At 36.5% G+C, this 25,974-nt stretch overlaps 4 protein-coding genes across 31 annotated transcripts in view; 1 reads left to right on the forward strand and 3 right to left on the reverse strand.

Annotated features, from left to right (window-relative positions):
• LOC117565770 (uncharacterized) overlaps positions 1–25,974 on the reverse strand; it is a 73,115-nt gene that overhangs the window by 43,142 nt on the left and 3,999 nt on the right. For 6 of the 21 annotated variants that reach the window (XM_052003135.1, XM_052003132.1, XM_052003137.1 and 3 more), the window contains exons 1-2: positions 23,846–24,913; positions 6,089–6,111 (exon numbers count right to left, since the gene is read on the reverse strand). In XM_052003135.1, the coding sequence (XP_051859095.1) occupies positions 6,089–6,111; positions 23,846–24,866 (1,044 nt within the window). In that variant the 5' untranslated portion in view covers positions 24,867–24,913. Of the gene's footprint in view, positions 1–5,983; positions 6,017–6,088; positions 6,112–18,197; positions 18,495–18,558; positions 19,649–19,913; positions 20,084–23,445; positions 23,759–23,822; positions 24,914–25,974 lie in introns of those variants that run through there. The other 15 variants (XM_052003140.1, XM_052003141.1, XM_052003142.1 and 12 more) reach the window with 9 other exon arrangements.
• LOC117565764 (GATOR complex protein Wdr59) overlaps positions 1–25,974 on the forward strand; it is a 62,401-nt gene that overhangs the window by 21,475 nt on the left and 14,952 nt on the right. Inside the window, exon 1 of one of the 4 annotated variants that reach the window (XM_052003119.1) lies at positions 8,342–8,370. The exons of 1 other annotated variant lie outside the window; for it this stretch is intronic. The gene's annotated coding sequence lies outside the window, so the exon portion shown is untranslated. Of the gene's footprint in view, positions 1–8,341; positions 8,371–11,871; positions 11,901–21,123; positions 21,185–25,974 lie in introns of those variants that run through there. 2 more of the 4 variants (XM_052003120.1, XM_052003118.1) reach the window with 2 other exon arrangements.
• Positions 9,458–17,559, reverse strand: LOC127565287 (uncharacterized). Of its 4 annotated transcripts, XM_052003151.1 has the most exons (3): positions 17,026–17,559; positions 16,853–16,921; positions 16,427–16,790 (listed from the first exon to the last, which is right to left on the reverse strand). In XM_052003151.1, the coding sequence occupies exons 1-2, from the start codon at positions 17,492–17,494 to the stop codon at positions 16,860–16,862; spliced, it is 531 nt and encodes a 176-aa protein (XP_051859111.1). In that variant the 5' UTR covers positions 17,495–17,559; the 3' UTR covers positions 16,427–16,790; positions 16,853–16,859. The 4 variants fall into 4 exon arrangements, with proteins under 4 accessions (XP_051859113.1, XP_051859112.1, XP_051859111.1 ...); XM_052003153.1 differs by lacking the exons at positions 16,427–16,790; positions 16,853–16,921 and adding an exon at positions 9,458–9,497; XM_052003152.1 differs by lacking the exons at positions 16,427–16,790; positions 16,853–16,921 and adding an exon at positions 12,909–13,011.
• LOC127565286 (uncharacterized) lies at positions 21,746–22,837 on the reverse strand. 2 transcript variants are annotated; one of them, XM_052003149.1, is made up of 3 exons: positions 22,295–22,833; positions 22,122–22,190; positions 21,746–22,059 (listed from the first exon to the last, which is right to left on the reverse strand). In XM_052003149.1, the coding sequence occupies exons 1-2, from the start codon at positions 22,827–22,829 to the stop codon at positions 22,129–22,131; spliced, it is 597 nt and encodes a 198-aa protein (XP_051859109.1). In that variant the 5' UTR covers positions 22,830–22,833; the 3' UTR covers positions 21,746–22,059; positions 22,122–22,128. The 2 variants fall into 2 exon arrangements, with proteins under 2 accessions (XP_051859109.1, XP_051859110.1); XM_052003150.1 differs by lacking the exons at positions 21,746–22,059; positions 22,122–22,190 and adding an exon at positions 22,207–22,230 and having other exon boundaries at positions 22,295–22,837.

The raw sequence follows: 25,974 nt of genomic DNA on the forward strand, positions 1-25,974 counted from the left end.
TTGACCATTTTTGGAAAGTAGTAATCCCGCTTAACCTGTTTGACGTTTTCTGGAGCTACTCTATGAGCTCGATTGTGTTCGGTACTTAGGATTTCTCTTTGCTCATCTTTGTTGGTGATATCTGACACAATCGTTTTGCAGTGCCGAAACTTGGTCGACGGAAATAGTGTGCTCAACTTGTGTTGCACAGCGGCCAACGTTGGTAGGTCGCAATGAATCGCGTTAACCACCTCAATGTTTCGGTTAGATTGCATTTGTCCGTGAAAATATTATGTGGCGAATTTTGCTGCCAAACATAATGATTTTTTGGTGCAGCGCTTAGCGCGCCTCTTCTAGGACCATTTGGTTCCTGAAGCCGTTTATAGGTTGGTCAATCGTTTGGATTGTGAAAGTAAGTGACTCTTCACTATGAATCGTAGCTACGTCAGATTGGGGTTCACTTCGCAGAACATTTATGTTCTGACGCGATAGTGCTTCGGCTACGTGATTGTCCTTCCCTGGTTTATAGAAGATTTTTGCATTATGCTCTTCTATAAACGCTTTCCATCTCTTGATTTTTGCGTTGGTGTTTTTTTCAGACACCGCAAAGGTAAGTGGTTGATGGTCAGTGTAGATGCGGAGCTCTCTGGTACCATACAGATAATTCTGCAATTTACCGAGGGACCACACGATTGCTAAAAGCTCCCTTTCATTGGTGGCATAATGAGTCTCACACTGTTTTAACGTGCGTGAGATCATTGTTATTGGCCTACCTTCTTGGGACAACACTGCACCAATGCCATTTGCAGAGACGTCAGTGGTCAGATCGAAAGGTTTTTTGAAGTCAGGATACACTAGTATGACATCTTCTGATGCTAAAATGTTCCTTAGCCGTTCGAACGCATCGCGTTGCGTGTCGTTGAACTCTATCGGGATTTTCCTTGACGTGTGTTTGCTGACAGAACCATTTTCACCTTTTAATATATTGGTTAATGGTCTAGCAATTGAGGCGAAGTCTTTTACGAATACTCTATAATAGCTAGCTAGGCCTAGGAACGATCTTAGCGCATATAGGTTCGTTGGTTCGACGTACTCTTGGATTGCTTTGACCTTTTCAGGGTCCGTTTTGGCACCGTCTCTGGTTACGACAAAGGTATTCGACGCTGTTTTTGAAAAACTGAGTTTTTTCTTTGGCTACTCTCATGTTGGCCTCTAGTAGGCGTTGTAGTACTATGTCAATGTGTCGAACATGGTCCTGTTCATTTTCTGAAAATATTATTACATCATCAACGTAGACGTAACAACATTTCCCTATTTGCTCTCTCAGGACGTCATCAATTGCTCTTTGAAAAATGCTCCCGGCATTCTTCAATCCAAAGGGCAATCGGCAGAATTCGTATTTTCCACCGTTCACAGAGAACGATGTTTTTTCTCGATCTTTTTCTGCTAGGTATATCTGATGATACCCAGACTTTAAGTCGAGAGTTGTGAAAAATTTTGCTTTACCCAGATTCGCTAGAATCATTGGGATACTCGGCATTGGGTAGCGGTCGGCAACAGTTCGATCGTTTAACTTCCTAAAGTCAATTACGAGTCGTTTGTTTTTGTTGCCCTCGGCATCGAACCCTTTCTTGTCGACAACCCAAGCTGGGCTGTTGTACGCGGATCTTGACGGTCTAATGATACCGCCTTCCAGCAGTTGTGAGATTTCGTTGTTAACGAAATCCGACACACCATTCGGATATGGGTACAGTTTTGAATATATCGGTTCATCATCTTCGGTACGAATTGTGGCAATGACAGACGTATTGAACGGCAATGCCTCTTTAGAGGTCGAAAATGCCTTTATTCTTTTTGCTATCATTCGCCTGAACTCTTCTTTTACATTTCCGGGTACTATTATATCACTGACTTTAGTGAAATTTACATTATCACATAAGTGAAATTTCAGTGGCTCATTCTTGTCTCGGTAGCTTAAGCAATTGTTCTTCAAATTTAGTGTTGCCCCAGCCTGCGCTAGCAGATCGAAACCTATGATGGCGTCAAATGCGTCGAGAGTATCTAAAATGAAGAATGTTGCGTTCTGTCCAAGAATTTTCAGTGAACACTTTTTATTTATTTCACTGGATCCATGTATGGAATTTACAGTGAATGGGGTGCCGACCGTAGTTAGGCTCTTTAACTCCTTTACGGGTCTCACGTAATTCTTTGCCGCCCCCGTGTCTATCAGAATTTTTAGTTTTCTGCTAGCCAACTGTCGTTCAATGAACGGCAGTTGGGAGCGTCCCCTAAAAAATTGAGCATGTCGACTGACTCGACATCGCTTTCGATTTCAGCGGCTGCTGTTTCAGCTGTGGCCGCATATTGCTGCTCACTATTGGCGATTTGTTGAGTTATATTATCAACTCGTTGACGCCTTTGACCAGACACCCGTTCTGACGAGTTGAGTCTTTTGTGTGTGCCACTTACATTTGCAGCACTTTGGGTTTTGCCCCAATTGGTTGGCTGCCGATAGTGTGACATTGAGGGATCAATATCCATAGGTTGAGACTGAGACGTTTGGCCGTTTTTGTCTTTGTTATTTGTGTCTTGTTATACCCGCTACCCATAGGGTAGAAGGGTATTATAACTTTGTGCCGGCAGGAAATGTATGTAACAGGTTGAAGGAGGCATCTCCGACCCTATAAAGTAAATATATTCTTGATCAGCGTCAACAGCCGAGACGATATAGCCATGTCCGTCTGTCCGTCTGTGTGTCTGTGTGTCTGTGTGTCTGTGTGTCTGTCCGTCCGTCCGTATGAAACACTGGATCTCAGAGACTATAAGAGATAGAGCTATAATTTTTTTTCGACAGCATTTGTTATATTTGCACGCAGATCAAGTTTGTTTCAAATTTTTGCCACGCCCACTTCCGCCCCCGCAAATCAAAAAAATCGAATAACAAGCGTAATTTTAAAGCTAGAGTTACGAATTTTGGTATATACAATAATTACTATAGTAGTTATGATTCCTGAACATTTGGTTGCGATCAGATAAAAATTGTCGAAGTTATTAAAGAAATTCTTTTGTATGGGCAAAAACGCCTACTTATAGTACTGGGGGTCTTAGTTACTTTGTCTGACAATCTGGTATATTGTGCCGTCTATGGTATATTTTGAATGCGGTACTATATCGATATACCACATATACCATTTGGTATATTTTTTAGTATTTTTGTAGTATATTTGGTATATTTTGAGAAATATACCGCAAAATATATTGCTTTTATTCAAAATGGGTAGCGGGTATCTCACAGTCGAGTACACTCGACTGTAGCTTTCTTACTTGTTTTCCTATGTAGTGGGGGTTCTTTCCTTGGCCTTTGTTAGGCTTTGGTTGCTGACGATTTCCCTGCTTACTGATTTCATTGTGTTGACTCCTGTCTGCAATTGTCTTCGCATAAGAGGCAGCAAACATGCTTCTTTTTAAGCTATTTTCAGCTTCACGAGCCAAGGCCAATGCCGATGGCAAATCTTTTGGCTGAGCCGGCAATACGAACACTTTCAAAGATTTCTTTAGACCTGACATGAATGCGTGTAAAGCATCGCTTCTGACCTCATTGTTGAGAATCGTGCCAGCTTGCTCATCGTGTGTCATCACAATCTTGTTGGTGACCAATGTGAGCTTTCTTTCGACCTCATCATAATATTCCATTAGGCCTAGGTCGCCATGCCTAACCATCTCTAACTGTTGTCTGAGTACGCGTAGAGACGTTTTGTCTGCGTACGTGCAGTCTAATCGTGCGATGATCGCATCGATATTTAAAACTGTATTGTGGGATGTCAGGACTGACCTGGCCGCTCCACACACTTTGTTACGTAGGATTGCAACGGCCTCGTAATGGGCCTCGCTACCCTTGTAGCGTCTGAAAATTTCGTATGCGTCCAGGGCAGCTTGCCTCCAGGACACATACCCATCTTGTACCCCTTCAAATGATGGTACAGATTTCACTATGTCAAGTCTCACATCGCACTTGACATTTGTGTCTATCGTCACTTTTTCGTATGTTACGATATTTGGTGCCACTATTTGCAGCGCATCTACTTGTGACCTGACTGCGTTCAGCTCTTCAGCAAACTGCTGCCTTAAGCGCAGTTCTTGCTCAGCGAGCGCAGCACTAACAGTGCCATTCACAAGTGCTTGTATTTGTTCGGGATTCATTTCCATTTCGTTGCTCACTATTAAATGTGGACAAAAGCCTATTTCTTCACTGTCGTCTTTTTTCTTTTTTAATTTCTCTATATGCCCAACTCATGGGCATACTTTTGGATCTATTAACACAGAGGCACTAGTTGTACAGTGGTCAGCAACAGAAAAATATTCACAAGTAATTTTACTTGTATGAGTGCTTTTAGTTAACCGATTAACTCGAAAAGAAATTAACCACAGAACTTATTTCACAGTCACTTGCAAATTTTTGGTACTTTAGTATTATATCTTTTATTGGTGCTCGATTTGAAGTAAATTAAATTGATAATCACTCACTTACATGCATCTTTGGGGGTTTTCTGGTTCTTAAAATATTATCCGTTTGGGCGCCAGTTATTAAGGTCATCAGCTCCAGTGTAGTGATTTCGCTGTCCGCTGGGAATCCTGGGAGATGAAATATGTTGGAGGAAACTATTCCCCTTTAATCACTGGCCTTGTGGCTCAGTGAAGTTTCCAATAAAAAATATGTTAGGTCGATGTAACAAGTGCGTTTATTCGTACGCTGTGGCTGCTGGGTAGCTCTAAAACTAAAACTTATAAAATAAACCTCTACAGCTAAAGCTAAGCATCGCGAGTGGAAAAGTACTGGCTACAAATCCGTCGCTGCTTGCTAAGGATAACGGTGCACAATCATTGCGGCACATGAGACTTATCCGCGCGGGTCGCTTAATAAGTTGCCGGCCCGCGCATGCGAGGGCTGCTTAATTAATGTTGGGAAGTGTTGCTTCTTAACTTGTATAACATTGCATAATTGACAGACTCCAAAATAATGATTTAAGGTCTTAATATATACAATTTTAAGGAAATTCCCGAAAATACTGCTCTTCATAAAATTGAGGAAGAACAATTTTGTTCATAATAAATCCTTCGAAATACTATAGACGCTAGTGAGATGATGTTCCTTCTGCAATGTCAATTATCGCAAGTTCCTCAGTTTGTGCAACGTGTTCATGCATTCCGATGCAATCGGTAATTATAATTTGAATGTCATTGCCACGCTTCTCTAGCATCTTAGCTAAAATATCATCATTATTGTACGCTAAGTGTGTGAAGCTTGAACATCGTCATAAGATCATGATGAAAATTAAAGTCCCTAACACAATCGGGTAAAAGCAACTTGCACTTGGCAATCTTCTTAGGACAATCGCTGAGATAGGTTTTATAATCTGGTAACCATTCACTCAAGTCCAGTTGACGCAACTGCGTCCATTTCGACAGAGCGCCGCAATAGAAAGTATGATCGGATTTCAAACTATGCAGCCCAGGAAATAGTTCTGACATAATTGCTATTTCTTCGCCGGTACGATCACTATCAGTATCACAGTCATCCACTGTGTACTCCCGTGTTTCCATGTTGCTTTACAGCACTATACAATCGATTTGTCACTAAAAGTGTTGGCAAGCATCGACAGAACAGCTTGAGAAAAAAAATAATTATGGATCTAAAAAGCTGATTTAAGTTAAAAAAAAGCCAGAATTCCCGCTGGCATTTGACGGGAAAAAGCGACTCTGGCAACACTGTATCTAACTTAAATTTATTATTATTATTTTTTTTATTAATATATGACAAAATTTATACTTATATATAATAAGGCATCATGCATTTATTTATTACCCGAACAAAAAATCAAATTACCCAACATATTGGGGAAAAAAATATCATTTAGTGATGTTAGGATGATTGCAAAGGCTGAAAATGTATTTCTACGAAACTTTTGCAGATGATGTCATACAGTTTGAAAGGCTCAAAAGTTACCTTCAATTGTGGATGCTTAAAGTAATGAAGGATCTGCAAGAATAAATCAATTGATATTTATTTATAGAGAATATGAATCCATCTCGGTCTACATTTTTCACTCACCAACTCTTTGCAGCGTGCGTCGCAGAAATTTAATGTTAAAGTTTGAGAACGTTTGCTTAGTGTCTCTTCCATGATACGGCGTCCAACTTCAAAGAAATCTTTTCCCATACCCACGTTGAAGATGTTTAGAATCTTAAGCGTTGGACAACTGGCAACAGTTTCCCACAATTCTGCCTCCCCGGACCAGATTGTAAAGTTAATCAAGTCAATTTGCTCCAGCTGTTCCCAAATCTTAATCAAGTCGCGTAGGTTTTTGATAGAGAAATGATTCTGGATGTCCACTATGTTAAAGTGGCGCACGTTGCGCATTTTACGCAGCATAGTCATGAGTCTATTTGGGTGATAAAAACTAAATATAATCCTATGTACGTCCACGGCACGTTTTTCAAAAAGCTTGGCTAATGTGACATCAGAAGCACTCAGTATGCGAAGTTTATGCAGCTTGGGCAACGCCATGAGGTCATCATAATTGCTGGACTTAATCCTACAGTCATCCAGTGTCAACTCTTCAAGCAATTGGCATTTGGCAATATCTTTGACACAATCGTATTCATAATCATAGTAATACCAGTTGATCAAGTCCAGCTTACGCATCTGCTTCCATTTCTGTATCACAACGCAATGGAAATCACCATGAGGCTTTAAACTATGCAGTCCAGGAAAGAGCTTTGCCATTGTTTGAATTGCTTCACCGGCTACCAGATTGTCGGTGCTGAAATCCCATGTGTACTCATCACCGGAATGCAAGATGTACTCAAGTGTTTTCATGCGGGGAAATGTGTAATTTTCCCAGCGTTTGAGAAAGTTCAATTTTACTCTGAGCAGTTTTAATTCCTGCATTGTTGAACTGCAGTTGGATAGGAACACGTCCAACAATTCAGGCATCTCTTCAAAGTTCTTATAGTTGTTCCAATCAAATTCAAAGCTAATCTGAAGTTTCCAGGCATAGGCTATATTCTTATTCAAGCGATTTGAAGTGCCCTTGGTGGCATTATATAGTTTGATTTGGTCATTTAGGTTTAAGTACTTGATTATTGCCAACTGACAATCGTCATTTAGTGCGTCCAACATCCTGGCGTTTTTAGTTTCACATTCAATTATGAAAATTCTGGTTTTTATTGCAGCTTCCAATGAAATTATGATTCATGAATACCGGAAATCCCGATATCTATCAATATCGATAAGCTTAGACTGAAATATGCAGAATATCGGTAGTCCGGACTCTACAAAGTTTCAGTATATTCTAGTATATAAATATAATACCGAGGCTCATGCTGCGATGCGGGAAACCACCAAAAAACCACAAAAAGGTTAGACAAATAGTTACTTGCAACTGACAACACTTTGCCGCAATATAATTATATATGTATGATCAAATTTATACTTTTAATAAGGCCTCTCGAACTACATTTTCACTTACCAACTTATTTTGGTTTGCATATCCGCAATTCAATGTTAAAGGCTGTTTTATCCAGGCATACACAAGACATAAGATTATTGCTTTTTTGCTTATAAGTCAAATTTTTTAGTAGCCCTGGTAAAGTATTACTCACTTTTTTCGATTTGTCCAGCGTTGTTAATTGGGCATAGCGTTTAATTAATATTTTTATATTAATGGTAATATTCATAACACATAGTACGATGGGGAATACAAATTACTGTTACTTTAAAAAAAAAAAAAACTTTCAAATTATTTTATAGACATACACGGCATTAAATAAATTATATGTTATGGTCACACTGTGACTTATTCGAAATATTTCTGTGGTGGCATAAAAATAGCAATTTTCCTCTCATTCTACGTATGTATGCGGTCTAGATTTAGTTATATTAAATAATATCATAATAAAATCATAATTATCAATTTCAAATAATAGTGTTTTGAATCATTTATTGTAATTGTAATTTTTGTAAATTTCATTAGTGAAAAGTATCACATTACGGAATTTAGGATGAGTCCAACGGTTTCAAATGCACTCGCAGCATATTCCAGGATATTCTCCGGTTCTAAAGGCATAAAAGAAAACACAACTCTGCCTCATTCAACATCACCCGATGGTCAATGTTATGCAATCGGTGCAAGTGCCTTAAATCTGTAATCAGTTTCCGTAGTTTTTCGCCTGTAAAACAATCGTCTTCCAACAATGCCAATTGGTACAAGTGGATCAGTTTGCACAATGTGGTCATGCTGTATTTCCCGATGCAATCGGGAAAGGTAATCATATGTATGTCGCTACCACGCTGAAGAGCAACAAATGTCATCGCGATCATACACATAATAAGTAAGTGTATGCAGCTTGGGCAACGCCATCAGCGCATCATAAATGTCAGACCAATGAAAATCACACGCCAGTGTCACCTCTTCCAACAGCCGACAATTTATAATAATTCCAGGTCACTCATGTCCATTAAGATTCTTACACCATTCGTTCAACGCGTTTGCGCAACTGCGCAACCATTTCTGCAGCCGATCATAACGGAGCCCATCATGAGTCTTTACACAGCGAAGTCCAGGAAAGAGCTTTATCATTATTTCTATTGTTTCGTTAGCACCATATTTCCAATCGCAGCTCCTTAATGTGTATTCCGGTGTTTTCATGTTCGGAAATGTGAAATTCTGCCAGCGTTTGAGGAACAGCTCTGTAACCTATTCTAGTTTCAATTCCTGCATTGTTGCACTGGTGCTGGACGGAAATATGTCCAACATTGTCTTCAAACTTCAGAAAGTGCTCTGGATTCAGTTGAAAGCAAAGCTCATGTTCCCAGGCAAAGAACACATTTGAGTTCAAGCGATTTGAATGGCCTTTGGTTTCATATAGCGACAGTTGATTTAATATTAAAGTACTTAACTATCGTCATCAAGCAATCATCGTTTAGTGCGTCTAAATTGATTGCGTATTTAATTCATCAACAAATTCGTTAACATCTAAATGGAACGTCTGATAAAACAAATATTACTATTTATCGATAACGATAACTTGTAACGTGCCATAATATGAATCATACAGATTGTCAGCCCTGGTTCAATATTGATAGTGTGTGAATGTGAAATACCAATATTTATATCTATTAAATGACTCTTGTCTTAGCTTTAGTGACTAAAAAGCTTAGACATTATAAATTACTTTACTGCTGCAAAGGCTTTAAATGAATTTGTATCATATTGCAACTGAATAAATCCGATTTTAACTGGGAAAAAGAGTGCTTTAGTTTTTGATGGTTGAAGTGATGACGAATCTGCAAGAATATAACAATTTCATATTGATGAAAAGACAGTTTCTCCTATTTCCACTTCGCTCACCAGCTCTTCATTTGCATCCGTGTTGTCCCAATGCAGCGTTAAGGGCAGGAGCGATTGTCCAGTGCGTCCTCCATGTAAATATAGCCATATTCAAAATTCATCAGCACGCTCGATAAAGTCAGAATCTTTAGTGATGGACAAGTCAAAACAATTTGCCACAACAACACCTCACTAATCTTCATATTATAGTCGATAAAATCCAGTTGCTCTAAGTACTTCAAATTCGCAATCAGCTTTATCAGATTTCATCATTGATCCCACAATATTCAACCAAAGTCAATTCGCCCAAGATGGTCGGTTTTTTCAATGTGCACATGTTATATTGACTGATGCTTTCTTTAAGCGTAATTCTCCGAATGTCCTTGCTACGGTTCTTTAGTAGCTCCACTAAGATATCATGGCGTTTATTTGTATTATAGTTAGCCAGCTGACGCAACTTCATTGCTAATATATCATCATAAACAAATATCAGCTCTTCCAGTCGCTGATACTTGGCGATCTCTTTGGGGCAAAAGATCTTTGTCATTATATCAATTGCTTCTTCATAGTCACCATAATGCAAATTGCCGCCATTAAATGAATACTCCAAAATCTCATGCTGGGAAATGTGAAATTTTGCCAGAGCTTAAGAAAATCCATTGTGACAAACTTCAGATGTAACTTTTGCACTTTTGGACTAATGCTGGCTAAGAAAATATCCAATATCTCCGGCGACTCTTTAAACTGTTTAAAGTTTACTTCAGTTAGTTTGCAGGAAATTTGATGTCGCCAGACATAGACCATACTTGAGTGCAAGCAATATGAAACGCCTTGGATGGCGGCATATAGCACAAATTGGTCCGTAAGATCCAAGTACTTGATTATCGCCAACCAACAATCATTGTTGAGTACGTCCAAATTCATTCCGTAATTAATTTACTTTATTTTGTTGTATACAATTGTTATGTTTGATCACACAAAGTTATTATCAGTTATCGAAATAAATAGGCTTTACCAATACAGTGCTTTCATATAAATGATAGTGTTTAGCAGCCCTGGTCCATTGTTGATAATCCAACCAGTGTGGCCATTTCGGTATTCTCTGGGTTATGAAATAGTTCATTTTAAAATCTACTGTTTAGTTTAATACTGATTTTATTTACACTTTCTTATCAGTTTGATTTGTTTATGTTTAGTTTTATTTAATTCAAAGTGATTGTAACAAATATCACAAGTACTTATTAAATCACTGAAATTAATTTTATTTAATGAGATCCTATAGTTAATGTTGTATATGTACTATGAATATAATTAAACAAACCAAAAAATAAATTTTCCAATTTATTTTGTTATATTTGGAGGTATGTTCGTATGTTTGTTCTCTTAATATGTATGTATGTCTACTTAAATTTATTATTATATATTTATTTATTAATATATGACAAAATTTATACTTATATATAATAAGGCATCATACATTTATTTATTATCGGAACTCAAATTACCCAACATATTGGCGAAAAAAATATCATATAGTCACATTAGGATGATTGCAAAGGGTGAAAATGAATTTCTAAGAAACATATATCGTCGTGGTGATATAGTTTGAAAGGCTCAAAAGTTACCTTCAATTGTGGATGCTTAAAGTTCCGAAGGATCTACAAAGATAAATCAATTGATATTTATTTATAGAGAATATGAGCCCATCTTAATCAGGCATACACAAGACATAAGATTATTGCTTTTTTGCTTATAAGTCAAATTTTTTAGTAGCCCTGGTAAAGTATTACTCACTTTTTTCGATTTGTCCAGCATTGTTAATTGGGCATAGCGTTTAATTAATATTTTTATATTAATGGGTAATATTCATAACACATAGTACGATGGGGAATACAAATTACTGTTACTTTAAAAAAAAAAACTTTCAAATTATTTTATAGACATACACGGCATTAAAGAAATTATATGTTATGGTCACACTGTGACTTATTCGAAATATTTCTGTGGTGGCATAAAAATAGCAATTTTCCTCTCATTCTACGTATGTATGCGGTCTAGATTTAGTTATATTAAATAATATCATAATAAAATCATAATTATCAATTTCAAATAATAGTGTTTTGAATCATTTATTGTAATTGTAATTTTAATTTTTGTAAATTTCATTAGTGAAAAGTATCACATTACGGAATCTTAGGATGAGTACCAACGGTTTCAAATGCACTCGCAGCATATTCCAGGATATTCTGCCGCGTCTAAAGGCATAAAAGCAAAAACACAACTCTGCCTCATTCAACATCACCCGATGGTCAATGATATGCAATCGGTGCAAGTGCCTTAAATCTGTAATCAGTTTCCGTAGTTTTTCGCCTGTAAAACAATCGTCTTCCAACAATGCCAATTGGTACAAGTGGATCAGTTTGCACAATGTGGTCATGCTGTATTTCCCGATGCAATCGGGAAAGGTAATCATATGTATGTCGCTGCCACGCTGAAGAGCAACAAATGTCATCGCGATCATACACATAATAAGTAAGTGTATGCAGCTTGGGCAACGCCATCAGCGCATCATAAATGTCAGACCAATGAAAATCACACGCCAGTGTCACCTCTTCCAACAGCCGACAATTTATAATAATTCCAGGTCACTCATGTCCATTAAGATTCTTACACCATTCGTTCAACGCGTTTGCGCAACTGCGCAACCATTTCTGCAGCCGATCATAACGGAGCCCATCATGAGTCTTTACACAGCGAAGTCCAGGAAAGAGCTTTATCATTATTTCTATTGCTTCGTCAGCACCATATTTCCAATCGCAGCTCTTTAATGTGTATTCCGGTGTTTTCATGTTCGGAAATGTGAAATTAACCTATTCTAGTTTCAATTCCTGCATTGTTGCACTGGTGCTGGACGGAAATATGTCCAACATTGTCTTCAAACTTCAGAAAGTGCTCTGGATTCAGTTGAAAGCAAAGCTCATGTTCCCAGGCAAAGAACACATTTGAGTTCAAGCGATTTGAATGGCCTTTGGTTTCATATAGCGACAGTTGATTTAATATTAAAGTACTTAACTATCGTCATCAAGCAATCATCGTTTAGTGCGTCTAAATTGATTGCGTATTTAATTCATCAACAAATTCGTTAACATCTAAATGGAACGTCTGATAATATTATTATAATAAATATTACTATTTATCGATAACGATAACTTGTAACGTGCCATAATATGAATCATACAGATTGTCAGCCCTGGTTCAATATTGATAGTGTGTGAATGTGAAATACCAATATTTTATATCTATTAAATGACTCTTGTCTTAGCTTTAGTGACTAAAAAGCTTAGACATTATAAATTACTTTACTGCTGCAAAGGCTTTAAATAAATTTGTATCATATTGCAACTGTATAAATCCGATTTTAACTGGGAAAAAGAGTGCTTTAGTTTTTGATGGTTGAAGTGATGACGAATCTGCAAGAATATAACAATTTCATATTGATGAAAAGACAGTTTCTCCTATTTCCACTTCGCTCACCAGCTCTTCATTTGCATCCGTGTTGTCCCAATGCAGCGTTAAGGGCAGGGAGCGATTGTCCAGTGCGTCCTCCATGTAAATATAGCCATATTCAAAATTCATCAGCACGCTCGATAAAGTCAGAATCTTTAGTGATGGACAAGTTAAAACAATTTGCCACAGCAACACCTCACTAATCTTCATATTATAGTCGATAAAATCCAGTTGCTCTAAGTACTTCAAATTCGCAATCAGCTTTATCAGATTTTCATCATTGATCCCACAATATTCAACCAAAGTCAATTCGCCCAAGTTGGTCGGTTTTTTCAATGTGCACATGTTATATTGACTGATGCTTTCTTTAAGCGTAATTCTCCGAATGTCCTTGCTACGGTTCTTTAGTAGCTCCACTAAGATATCATGGCGTTTATTTGTATTATAGTTAGCCAGCTGACGCAACTTCATTGCTAATATATCATCATAAACAAATATCAGCTCTTCCAGTCGCTGATACTTGGCGATCTCTTTGGGGCAAAAGATCTTTGTCATTATATCAATTGCTTCTTCATAGTCACCATAATGCAAATTGCCGCCATTAAATGAATACTCCAAAATCTTCATGCTGGGAAATGTGAAATTTTGCCAGAGCTTAAGAAAATCCATTGTGACAAACTTCAGATGTAACTTTTGCACTTTTGGACTAATGCTGGCTAAGAAAATATCCAATATCTCCGGCGACTCTTTAAACTGTTTAAAGTTTACTTCAGTTAGTTTGCAGGAAATTTGATGTCGCCAGACATAGACCATACTTGAGTGCAAGCAATATGAAACGCCTTGGATGGCGGCATATAGCACAAATTGGTCCGTAAGATCCAAGTACTTGATTATCGCCAACCAACAATCATTGTTGAGTACGTCCAAATTCATTCCGTAATTAATTTACTTTATTTTGTTGTATACAATTGTTATGTTTGATCACACAAAGTTATTATCAGTTATCGAAATAAATAGGCTTTACCAATACAGTCTTTCATATAAATGATAGTGTTTAGCAGCCCTGGTCCATTGTTGATAATCCAACCAGTGTGGCCATTTCGGTATTCTCTGGGTTATGAAATAGTTCATTTTAAAATCTACTGTTTAGTTTAATACTGATTTTATTTACACTTTCTTATCAGTTTGATTTGTTTATGTTTAGTTTTATTTAATTCAAAGTGATTGTAACAAATATCACAAGTACTTATTAAATCACTGAAATTAATTTTATTTAATGAGATCCTATAGTTAATGTTGTATATGTACTATGAATATAATGGCAACAAACCACAAAAATAAATTTTCCAGATTTATTTTGTTATATTTGGAGGTATGTTCGTATGTTTGTTCTCTTAATATGTATGTATGTCTACTTAAATTTATTATTATATATTTATTTATTAATATATGACAAAATTTATACTTATATATAATAAGGCATCATACATTTATTTATTATCGGAACTAAAATTACCCAACATATTGGCGAAAAAAATATCATATAGTCACATTAGGATGATTGCAAAGGGTGAAAATGAATTTCTAAGAAACATATATCGTCGTGGTGATATAGTTTGAAAGGCTCAAAAGTTACCTTCAATTGTGGATGCTTAAAGTTCCGAAGGATCTACAAAGATAAATCAATTGATATTTATTTATAGAGAATATGAGCCCATCTTAATCAAAATTTTTCACTCACCAACTTTTTGTAGTATGTGTCGTAGAAATTCAATGTTAAAGTTTGAGAACGATTATTTAGTGTCTCTTCCATGATACGGCGTCCAACTTCAAAGAAATACCTTCTCATATCCGTGTTTAAGATGTTTAGAATCTTAAGCGTTGGACAACTGGCAACAGTTTCCCACAATTCTGCCTCCCCGGACCAGATTGTAAAGTCAATCAAGTCAATTTGCTCCAGCTGTTCCCAAATCTTAATCAAGTACAAATTCATTGTGTATTTAATTTATAAACTTAATGCTTAAATTGCTAATTTGTTTATACGTCAAGTTTTTTTTTGTATTACTCACTTTTTTCGATTTGTCCAGCGTTGTTAATTGGGCAAAGCGTTTAATTAATATTTTTTATAGGAATGGTAATTTACTTAACACATACATAGTACGATGGGGAATACAAATTACTGTTACTTTTTTCCAAAAAAAACTCAAATTATTTATAGACATACATATGTATGTATAGTATGCCTGTGTTTGACATGCCATTAAAGAAATTATATGTTATGGTCACACTGTGCGTTATTTGAAATATTTTTGTGGTGGCATAAAAATAGCAATTTTCATATGTATAAGGACTAGATTTAGTTATATTAAATAATATCATAATAAAATCATAATTATCAATTTCAAATTATAGTGTTTTGAATCATTTATTGTAATTGTAATTTTTGTAAATTTCATTAGTGAAAAGTATCACATTACGGAATTTAGGATTGGTCCAACGGTTTCAAATGCACTCGCAGGATATTCCAGGATATTCTCCGGTTCTAAAGACATAAAAGAAAACCTCAGGTTTGGATGCTTGAAATGACGCTGTATGTATCTGTAAGGATAATGAAATGAATACTTAAGAGCAGAAGACTTTCTGCACAACACTCACCAGTTTTTCGGTTTCATCAATGTTTGGCTGAATCGAATGCTAAGGACTCCATGAACGAAATCATAGTGCAACTGAATGCCTGATACATTCAGGATCTTTAGCGATGGGCAGCAGGCAACAGTTTGCCACAACTCTGCCTCATTCAACATCACCCGATGGTCGATGATATCCAGTTGGTGCAAGTGCCTTAAATCTGTAATCAGTTTGCGTAGTTTTTCGCCTGTATAACAATCGTCTTCCAACAATGTCAATTGGTACAAGTAGATCAGTTTGCACAATGTGGTCATGCTGTATTTCCCGATGCAATCGTGAAAGGTAATCTTATGTATGTCGCTGCCACGCTTCTTCAGCAACACGTCCAAAATGTCATCGCGATCATACACATAATTAGTAAGTGTTACTTGGGCAACGCCATGAGCGCATCATAAATATAAGACCAATGTCACACGCCAGTGTCACCTCTTCCATCAACTGATTTCGGGGCACTCATGTCCATTAAGATTCTCACACCATTCGTTCAACGCGTTTGCGCAACTGCAACCATTTCTGCAGCCGATCATAACGAGACCCATCATGAGTCTTTACACAGCGGAGTCCAGGAAAGAGCTTTAATCGCAGCTCATTTAATGTGTATTCCGGTGTTTTCATGTTCGGAAATGTGAAGTTCTGCCAGCGTTTGAGGAACAGCTCTGTAACCCATTCTAGTTTCAATTCCTGCATTGTTGCACTGGTGCTGGACAGAAATATGTCCAACATTTCTGGCTTTTCTTCAAACTTCAGAAAGTTCTCTGGATTCAGTTGAAAGCAAAGCTCATGCTCCCAGGCAAAGAAAACATTTGATTTAAGTTATTAAAGTACTTAATTATCGTCATCAAGCAATCATCGTTTAGTGCGTCTAAATTCATTGCGTATTTAATTAATCAACAAATTGGTTAACATCTAAATGGAACGTCTGATAATATTATAATTATAAATATTACTATTTATCGATAACGATAACTTGTAACGTGCCATAATAAGAATCATACAAATTGGCAGCCCTGGTTCAATATTGATAGTGTGTGAATGTGAAATACCAATATTTTATATCTATTAAATGACTCTTGCCTTAGCTTTAGTGACTAAAAAGCTTAGACATTATAAATTACTTTACTACTGCAAAGGCCTTAAATGAATTTGTATCATATTGCAACTGAATAAATCCGATTTTAACTGGGAAAAAGAGTGCTTTAGTTTTGGATGGTTGAAGTGATGACGAATCTGCAAGAATATAACAATGACATATTGATGAATACAGTTTCTCCTATTTCCACTTCGCTCACCAGCTCTTCATTTGCATCCGTGTTGTCCCAATGCAGCGTTAAGGGCAGAGAGCGATTGTCCAGTGCGTCCTCCATGTATATATAGCCATATTCAAAATTCATCAGCACGCTCGATAAAGTCAGAATCTTTAGTGATGGACAAGTTAGAACAATTTGCCACAGCAATAACTCACTAATCTTCATATTATAGTCGATGAAATCCAGTTGCTCTAAGTACTTCAAATTCGCAATCAGCTTTAGCAGATTTTCATCATTGATCCCACAATATTCAACCAAAGTCAATTGGCCCAAGTTGGTCGGTTTTTCTAGTGTGCACATGTTATATTGGCTGATGCTTTCTTTAAACATAATCCTCCGAATGTCCTTGCTACGGTTCTTTAGTAGCTCCACTAAGATATCATGGCGTTTATTTGTATTATAGTTTGCCAGCTGACGCAACTTCATTGCTAATATATCATCATAAATAAATGTCAGCTCTTCCAGTCGCTGATACTTGGCGATCTCTTTGGGGCAAAAGATCTTTGTCATTATATCAATTGATTCTTCATAGTCACCATAATGCAAATTGCCGCCATTGAATGAATACTCCAAAATCTTCATGCTGGGAAATGTGAAATTTTGCCAACGCTTAAGAAAATCCATTGTGACAAACTTCAGATGTAACTTTTGCACTTTTGGACTAATGCTGGCTAAGAATATATCCAACATCTCCGGCGGCTCTTTAAGTTGTTGAAAGTTGACTTCAGTTAGTTTGCAGGAAATTTGATGTCGCCAGACATAGACCATACTTGAGTGCAAGCAATATGAAACGCCTTGGATGGCGTCATATAGCGCAAATTGGTCCGTAAGATCCAAGTACTTGATTATCGCCAACCAACAATCATTGTTGAGTACGTCCAAATTCATTCCGTAATTAATTTACTTTATTTTGTTGTATACAATTGTTATGTTTGATCACACAAAGTTATTATCAGTTATCGATATAAATAGGCTTCACCTATACAGTGCGATCATATAAATGATAGTGTTTAGCAGCCCTGGTCCATTGTTGATAATGCAACCAGTGTGGCCATTTCGGTATTCTCTGGGTTATGAAATAGTTCATTTTAAAATCTACTGTTTAGTTTAATACTGATTTTATTGACACTTTCTTATCAGTTTGATTTGTTTATGTTTAGTTTTATTTAATTTCAAATGATTGTAACAAATGTCACAAGTACTTATTAAATCACTGAAATTTATTTTATTTAATAAGATTCTATAGTTAATGTTGTATATGTAGTATGAGTATAATTAAACAAACCAAAAAATAAATTTTCCAATTCATTTTGTTACATTTGGAGGTATGTTCATATGTTTGTTCTCTTAATATGTATGTATGTATACTTAAATTTATTATTATATATTTATTTATTAATATATGACAAAATTTATACTTATATATAATAAGGCATCATACATTTATTTATTATCCGAAATCAAATTACCCAACATATTGGGAAAAAAATATCATATAGCGACATTAGGATGATTGCAAAGGCTGAAAATGAATTTCTACAAAATCTTCTACTTCTTCGTCGTCATACAGTTTGAGAGGCTCAAAAGATACTTTCAATTGTGGATGCTTAAAGTTCTGAAGGATCTGCAAGGATAAATCAATTGATATCTATTTATAGAGTCCATCTCGATACACATTTTTCACTCACCAACTCCTCGTAGTGTGCGTCGTAGAAATTCAATGTTAAAGTTTGAGAACGTTTGCTTAGTGTCTCTTCCATGATACGGCGTCCAACTTCAAAGAAATCCTCTCTCATATCCGTGTTTAGGATGTTTAGAATCTTAAGCGTTGGACAACTGGCAACAGTTTGCCACAATTCTGCCTCCCTGGACCAGATATGAATGCTACTCAAGTCAATTTGCTCCAGCTGTTTCCAAATCTTAATCAAGTCGCGAAGGTTTCCGATAGAGAAATGATTCTCGTAGTACATTATGTGTAAGTGGCGCACGTTGCGCATTTTACGCAGCGTAGTCATGTATCCATTTGGGTAATCATCACTAAAGATAATTCTATGTACGTCCACGGCACGTTTTTCAAAAAACTTGGATAATTCGACATTAGAAGCACTCAGTAAGCGAAGTTTATGCAGCTTGGGCAATGCCATGAGGTCATCATAATTGCTGGACTCACTCGAACAGCTATCCAGTGTCAACTCTTCAAGCAATTGACATTTGCCAATATCTTTGACCCAATCGTATTCACATTCATAGTAACTGGTGTAACTCAAGTCCAGCTTACGCATCTGCGTCCATTTCTGCAGCACAACGCAATCAAAATCACCATCAGGCTTTAAACTATGCAGTCCAGGAAAGAGCTTTGCCATTATTTGAATTGCTTCATCAACCCGATCGTCACGATAGGAATCCAATGTGTACTCAAGTGTTTTCATGCTTGGAAATGTGTAATTTTCCCAGCGTTTGAGAAAGTCCAATTTTACTCTTTCCAGTATTAATTCCTGCATTGTTGCACTGCAGTTGGATAGAAACACGTCCAACAATTTAGGCATCGCTTCAAACTTCTGATAGTCACTCCAATCAAGTATAAAGCTGAGCTGAAGTTTCCAGGCATAGGCTACATTCTTGTTTAAGCGATTTGAAGTGCCCTTGGTGGCTTCATATAGTGCGATTCGGTCGAATAGGTTTAAGTACTTGATTATTGCCAACTGACAATCGTCATTAAGTGCGTCCAACATCCTGGCGTTTTTAGTTTCAGATTAAATTATAAAAATTCTGGTTCTTATTGCAGCTTCCAATGAAATTATGAGTCAGAAATCCCGAAAATCCCGATATCTATCAATATCGATAAGCTTAGACTGAAAAATGCAGAATATCGATAGTCCAAACTCTACAATGTTTCAGTATATTCTAGTATATAAATATAATACCGAGGTTCATGCTTCGATGCGGGAAACCACCAAAAATCGCAATAAGGTTAGACAAATAGTTAGTTGCAACTGGCAACACTTTGCCACAATATAATTATATTTGTATGATTAAATTTATACTTTTAATAGGGCATAATGGCTTTATTATGCGAACCAGATTATTAAATGGAAAAATATCATATAGTGACGTTAGGATAATTGCAAAGGATGAAAATTAATCGACATCGTCATACTGTTTAAAAGGCTCAAAAGTCAGCTTTAATTGTGGATGCCTAAAGTGCTGAAGGATCTGCAAGAATAAATCAATTGATATCTACTTATAGATATATTTATCTCGAACTACCTTTTCACTTACCAACTTATGCATACCAAAATGCATATCCGCAATTCAATGTTAAAGAGTGTTTTTTCCAGGTATACACAAGACTTAAGATTATTGCTTATTTGCTTATAAGTCAAGTTTTTTTAGTAGCCCTGGTAAAGTATTACTCATTTTTTTCGATTTGTTAATTGGGCATAGCGTTTAATTAATATTTGTATGTTAGTGGGTGTACGAATTACTGTTACTTTTTTTTAAAAAAAACTAACTTTATTTTATTGACATATGTGTGTATAGTATGCCTATGGTCACACTGTGAGTTATTCGAAATATTTCTGTGGTGGCATAAAAATATCAATTTTTCTCTCATTCTGCATAAGTTTAGATTTAGTTATATTAAATAATATCATAATAAAATCATAATTATCAATTTCAAATTATAGTGTTTTGAATCATTTATTGTAATTGTAATTTTTGTAAATTTCATTAGTGAAAAGTATCACATTATGGAATTTAGGATAGGTCCAACGGTTTCAAATGCACTCGCAGCATATTCCAGCCGACGTTCTCCGGTTCTAAAGGCATAAAAGAAAACCTCAGGTTTGGATGCTTGAAGTGACGCTGTATCTGTAAGGATAATGAAATGAATACTTAAGAGCAGAAGACTTTCTGCACAACACTCACCAGTTTTTCGTTTTCATCTGTGTTGTGGGAATACAATGCTAAGGACTGAGAACGAAATCATAGTGCAACTGCGTGCCTGATATATTCAGGATCTTTAGCGATGGGTAGCTGGCAACAGTTTGCCACAGCTCTGCCTCATTCAACATCACCCGATGGTCGATGATATGTAATCGGTGCAAGGGCCTTAAATCTGTAATCAGTTTGCGTAGTTTTTCGCCTGTATAACAATCGTCTTCCAACAATGTCAATTGGTACAAGTAGATCAGTTTGCACAATGTGGTCATGCTGTATTTCCCGATGCAATCGTGAAAGGTAATCTTATGTATGTCGCTGCCACGCTTCTTCAGCAACACGCCCAAAATGTCATCGCGATCATACACATAATAAGTAAGTGTATGCAGCTTGGGCAACGCCATGAGCGCATCATAAATGTCAGACCAATGTCACACGCCAGTGTCACCTCTTTCAACAGCTGACACTTTATAATAATTCCGGGTCACTCATGTCCATTAAGATTCTCACACCATTCGTTCAACGCGTTTGCGCAACTGCAAATATTTCTGCAGCCGATCATAACGAGACCCATCATGAGTCTTCACACAGCGGAGTCCAGGAAAGAGCTTTAATCGCAGCTCTTTAATGTGTATTCCGGTGTTTTCATGTTCGGAAATGTGAAGTTCTGCCAGCGTTTGAGGAACAGCTCTGTAACCCATTCTAGTTTCAATTCCTGCATTGTTGCACTAGTGCTGGGCAGAAATATGTCCAACATTTCTGGCTTTTCTTCAAACTTCAGAAAGTTCTCTGGATTCAGTTGAAAGCAAAGCTCATGCTCCCAGGCAAAGAAAACATTTGATTTAATATTAAAGTACTTAATTATCGTCATCAAGCAATCATCGTTTAGTGCGTCTAAATTCATTGCGTATTTAATTAATCAACAAATTCGTTAACATCTAAATGGAACGTCTGATAAAACAAATATTACTATTTATCGATAACGATAACTTGTAACGTGCCATAATATGAATCATACAGATTGGCAGCCCTGGTTCAATATTGATAGTGTGTGAATGTGAAATACCAATATTTTATATCTATTAAATGACTCTTGCCTTAGCTTTAGTGACTAAAAAGCTTAGACATTATAAATTACTTTACTACTGCAAAGGCCTTAAATGAATTTGTATCATATTGCAACTGAATAAATCCGATTTTAACTGGGAAAAAGAGTGCTTTAGTTTTGGATGGTTGAAGTGATGACGAATCTGCAAGAATATAACAATGACATATTGATGAATACAGTTTCTCCTATTTCCACTTCGCTCACCAGCTCTTCATTTGCATCCGTGTTGTCCCAATGCAGCGTTAAGGGCAGAGAGCGATTGTCCAGTGCGTCCTCCATGTATATATAGCCATATTCAAAATTCATCAGCACGCTCGATAAAGTCAGAATCTTTAGTGATGGACAAGTTAGAACAATTTGCCACAGCAATAACTCACTAATCTTCATATTATAGTCGATGAAATCCAGTTGCTCTAAGTACTTCAAATTCGCAATCAGCTTTAGCAGATTTTCATCATTGATCCCACAATATTCAACCAAAGTCAATTGGCCCAAGTTGGTCGGTTTTTCTAGTGTGCACATGTTATATTGGCTGATGCTTTCTTTAAACATAATCCTCCGAATGTCCTTGCTACGGTTCCTTAGTAGCTCCACTAAGATATCATGGCGTTTATTTGTATTATAGTTTGCCAGCTGACGCAACTTCATTGCTAATATATCATCATAAATAAATGTCAGCTCTTCCAGTCGCTGATACTTGGCGATCTCTTTGGGGCAAAAGATCTTTGTCATTATATCAATTGATTCTTCATAGTCACCATAATGCAAATTGCCGCCATTGAATGAATACTCCAAAATCTTCATGCTGGGAAATGTGAAATTTTGCCCTCGTTTGAGAAAATCCATTGTGACAAACTTCAGGTGTAATTTTTGCACTTTTGGACTAATGCTGGCTAAGAAAATATCCAACATCTCCGGCGACTCTTTAAGTTGTTGAAAGTTGACTTCAGTTAGTTTGCAGGAAATTTGATGTCGCCAGACATAGACCATACTTGAGTGCAAGCAATATGAAACGCCTTGGATGGCGTCATATAGCGCAAATTGGTCCGTAAGATCCAAGTACTTGATTATCGCCAACCAACAATCATTGTTGAGTACGTCCAAATTCATTCCGTAATTAATTTACTTTATTTTGTTGTATACAATTGTTATGTTTGATCACACAAAGTTATTATCAGTTATCGAAATAAATAGGCTTTACCTATACAGTGCCATCATATAAATGATAGTGTTTAGCAGCCCTGGTCCATTGTTGATAATCCAACCAGTGTGGCCATTTCGGTATTCTCTGGGTTATGAAATAGTTCATTTTAAAATCTACTGTTTAGTTTAATACTGATTTTATTGACACTTTCTTATCAGTTCGATTTGTTTATGTTTAGTTTTATTTAATTTCAAACGATTGTAACAAATGTCACAAGTATTTATTAAATCACTGAAATTTATTTAATTTAATGAGATCCTATAGTTAATGTATGTATATGTAGTATGAATATAATTAAACAAACCAAAAAATAAAATTTCCAATTTATTTTGTTATATTTGGAGGTATGTTCATATGTTTGTTCTCTTAATATGTATGTATGTATACTTAAATTTATTATTATATATTTATTTATTAATATATGACAAAATTTATACTTATATATAATAAGGCATCATACATTTATTTATTATCCGAAATCAAATTACCCAACATATTGGGAAAAAAATATCATATAGCGACATTAGGATGATTGCAAAGGCTGAAAATGAATTTCTACAAAATCTTCTTCGTCGTCATACAGTTTGAGAGGCTCAAAAGATACTTTCAATTGTGGATGCTTAAAGTTCTGAAGGATCTGCAAGGATAAATCAATTGATATCTATTTATAGAGTCCATCTCGATCCACATTTTTCACTCACCAACTCCTCGTAGTGTGCGTCGTAGCAATTCAATGTTAAAGTTTGAGAACGATTGTTTAGTGTCTCTTCCATGATACGCCGTCCAACTTCAAAGAAATCCTCTCTTATATCCGTGTTTAAGATGTTTAGAATCTTAAGCGTTGGACATCTGGCAACAGTTTGCCACAATTCTGCCTCCCCGGACCAGATTGTAAAGTCAATCAAGTCAATTTGCTCCAGCTGTTTCCAAATCTTAATCAAGTCGCGTAGGTTTTCGATAGAGAAATGATTCTGGATGTCCATCATGTTTAAGTGGCGCACGTTGCGCATTTTACGCAGCGTAGTCATGTATCCATTTGGGTAATCATCACTAAAGATAATTCTATGTACGTCCACGGCACGTTTTTCAAAAAACTTGGATAATTCGACATTAGAAGCACTCAGTAAGCGAAGTTTATGCAGCTTGGGCAACGCCATGAGGTCATCATAATTGCTGGACTCAATCGAACAGCTATCCAGTGTCAACTCTTCAAGCAATTGACATTTGCCAATATCTTTGACCCAATCGTATTCACATTCATAGTAACTGGTGTAACTCAAGTCCAGCTTACGCATCTGCGTCCATTTCTGCAGCACAACGCAATAGAAATCACCATCAGGCTTTAAACTATGCAGTCCAGGAAAGAGCTTTGCCATTGTTTGAATTGCTTCATTGGCAACCCGATCGTCACGATAGGAATCCAATGTGTACTCAAGTGTTTTCATGCGGGGAAATGTGTAATTTTCCCAGCGTTTGAGAAAGTCCAATTTTACGTTGTCCAGTTTTAATTCCTGCATTGTTGCACTGCAGTTGGATAGGAACACGTCCAACAATTCAGGCATCTCTTCAAACTTCTCATAGTCCCTCCAATCAAGAATAAAGAGCTGAAGTTTCCAGGCATAGGCTACATTCTCGTTTAAGCGATTTGAAGTGCCCTTGGTGGCTTCATATAGTGCGATTTGGTCGAATAGGTTTAAGTACTTGATTATTGCCAACTGACAATCGTCATTAAGTGCGTCCAACATCCTGGCGTTTTTAGTTTCAGATTAAATTATAAAAATTCTGGTTCTTATTGCAGCTTCCAATGAAATTATGATTCAGGAATCCCGGAAATCCCGATATCTATCAATATCGATAAGCTTAGACTGAAACATGCAGAATATCGATAGTCCAAACTCTACAATGTTTCAGTATATTCTAGTATATAAATATAATACCGAGGCTCATGCTTCGATGCGGGAAACCACCAAAAATCGCAATAAGGTTAGACAAATAGTTAGTTGCAACTGGCAACACTTTGCCACAATATAATTATATTTGTATGATTTAATTTATACTTTTAATAAGGCATAATGGCTTTATTATGCGAACAAGAAATTAAATGGAAAAATATCATATAGTGACGTTAGGATAATTGCAAAGGATGAAAATTAATCGACATCGTCATACTGTTTAAAAGGCTCAAAAGTCAGCTTCAATCGTGGATGCCTAAAGTGCTGAAGGATCTGCAAGGATAAATCAATTGATATTTTTTATAAGCATATTTGTATGCATATATTTTCTCGATTCACTTACCAATCTATGCTTGGCCTGTATATCCGCATTTCAATGTTAAAGGCTGTTTTTCCAGGCATACACCAGACTTAAGTTTATTGCTTATTTGCTTAAAATAAAGTTTTTTTAGTAGCCCCGCGAATATTTGTAATTAGGTCATTTTTTTCAGCGTTGTTAATTGGGCATAGCGTTTAATTAATATTTGTATTTAACTTAATTACGAATTACTATTTACTTTGCAAAAAATAAATTAACTTTACTAAATAAGCACATCGATAAGGTCAGCAGAAAAATATGGACAACAAATCTCAAAAAAACAAATTGATTGCTGTTTTAAAGAATGTATATAGAATTGACGACAGTTGCGTGCTTGATTGAACAATTTACCATAATTATTTCGAGTATGTGGCATCGCACTGGAATCGGTACGAGAACGGGTTTGGCACTCACTCACCAGTCGGGCTCCTTCTCCTGCCTCAGCGTTGGCGGCGTTGTCTCGCCCACTATCCCATGTCGTCGATGCTGCTCCCGTCGTCAAAGCGCCGTAGATTCTCCCGGCGACGGTTGTAATATCTTGTA

The sequence above is a fragment of the Drosophila albomicans genome, chromosome 2L, assembly GCF_009650485.2.
Source record: "Drosophila albomicans strain 15112-1751.03 chromosome 2L, ASM965048v2, whole genome shotgun sequence".
Taxonomy (NCBI): Eukaryota; Metazoa; Arthropoda; class Insecta; order Diptera; family Drosophilidae; genus Drosophila; species Drosophila albomicans.

Bases quoted from the DNA above. Each gene is read 5' to 3' on its own strand.
- LOC127565287 (XM_052003151.1), bottom strand. From the start codon at position 17,494: ATGGATTTTCTTAAGCGTTGGCAAAATTTCACATTTCCCAGCATGAAG. The intron at 16,922-17,025 runs GTGAGTTATTGC...ATATACATGGAG, and splicing joins CGACTATAATATGAAGATTA to GACGCACTGGACAATCGCTC.
- LOC127565286 (XM_052003149.1), bottom strand. From the start codon at position 22,829: ATGTTGGATATTTTCTTAGCCAGCATTAGTCCAAAAGTGCAAAAATTA. The intron at 22,191-22,294 runs GTGAGTTATTGC...ATATACATGGAG, and splicing joins CGACTATAATATGAAGATTA to GACGCACTGGACAATCGCTC.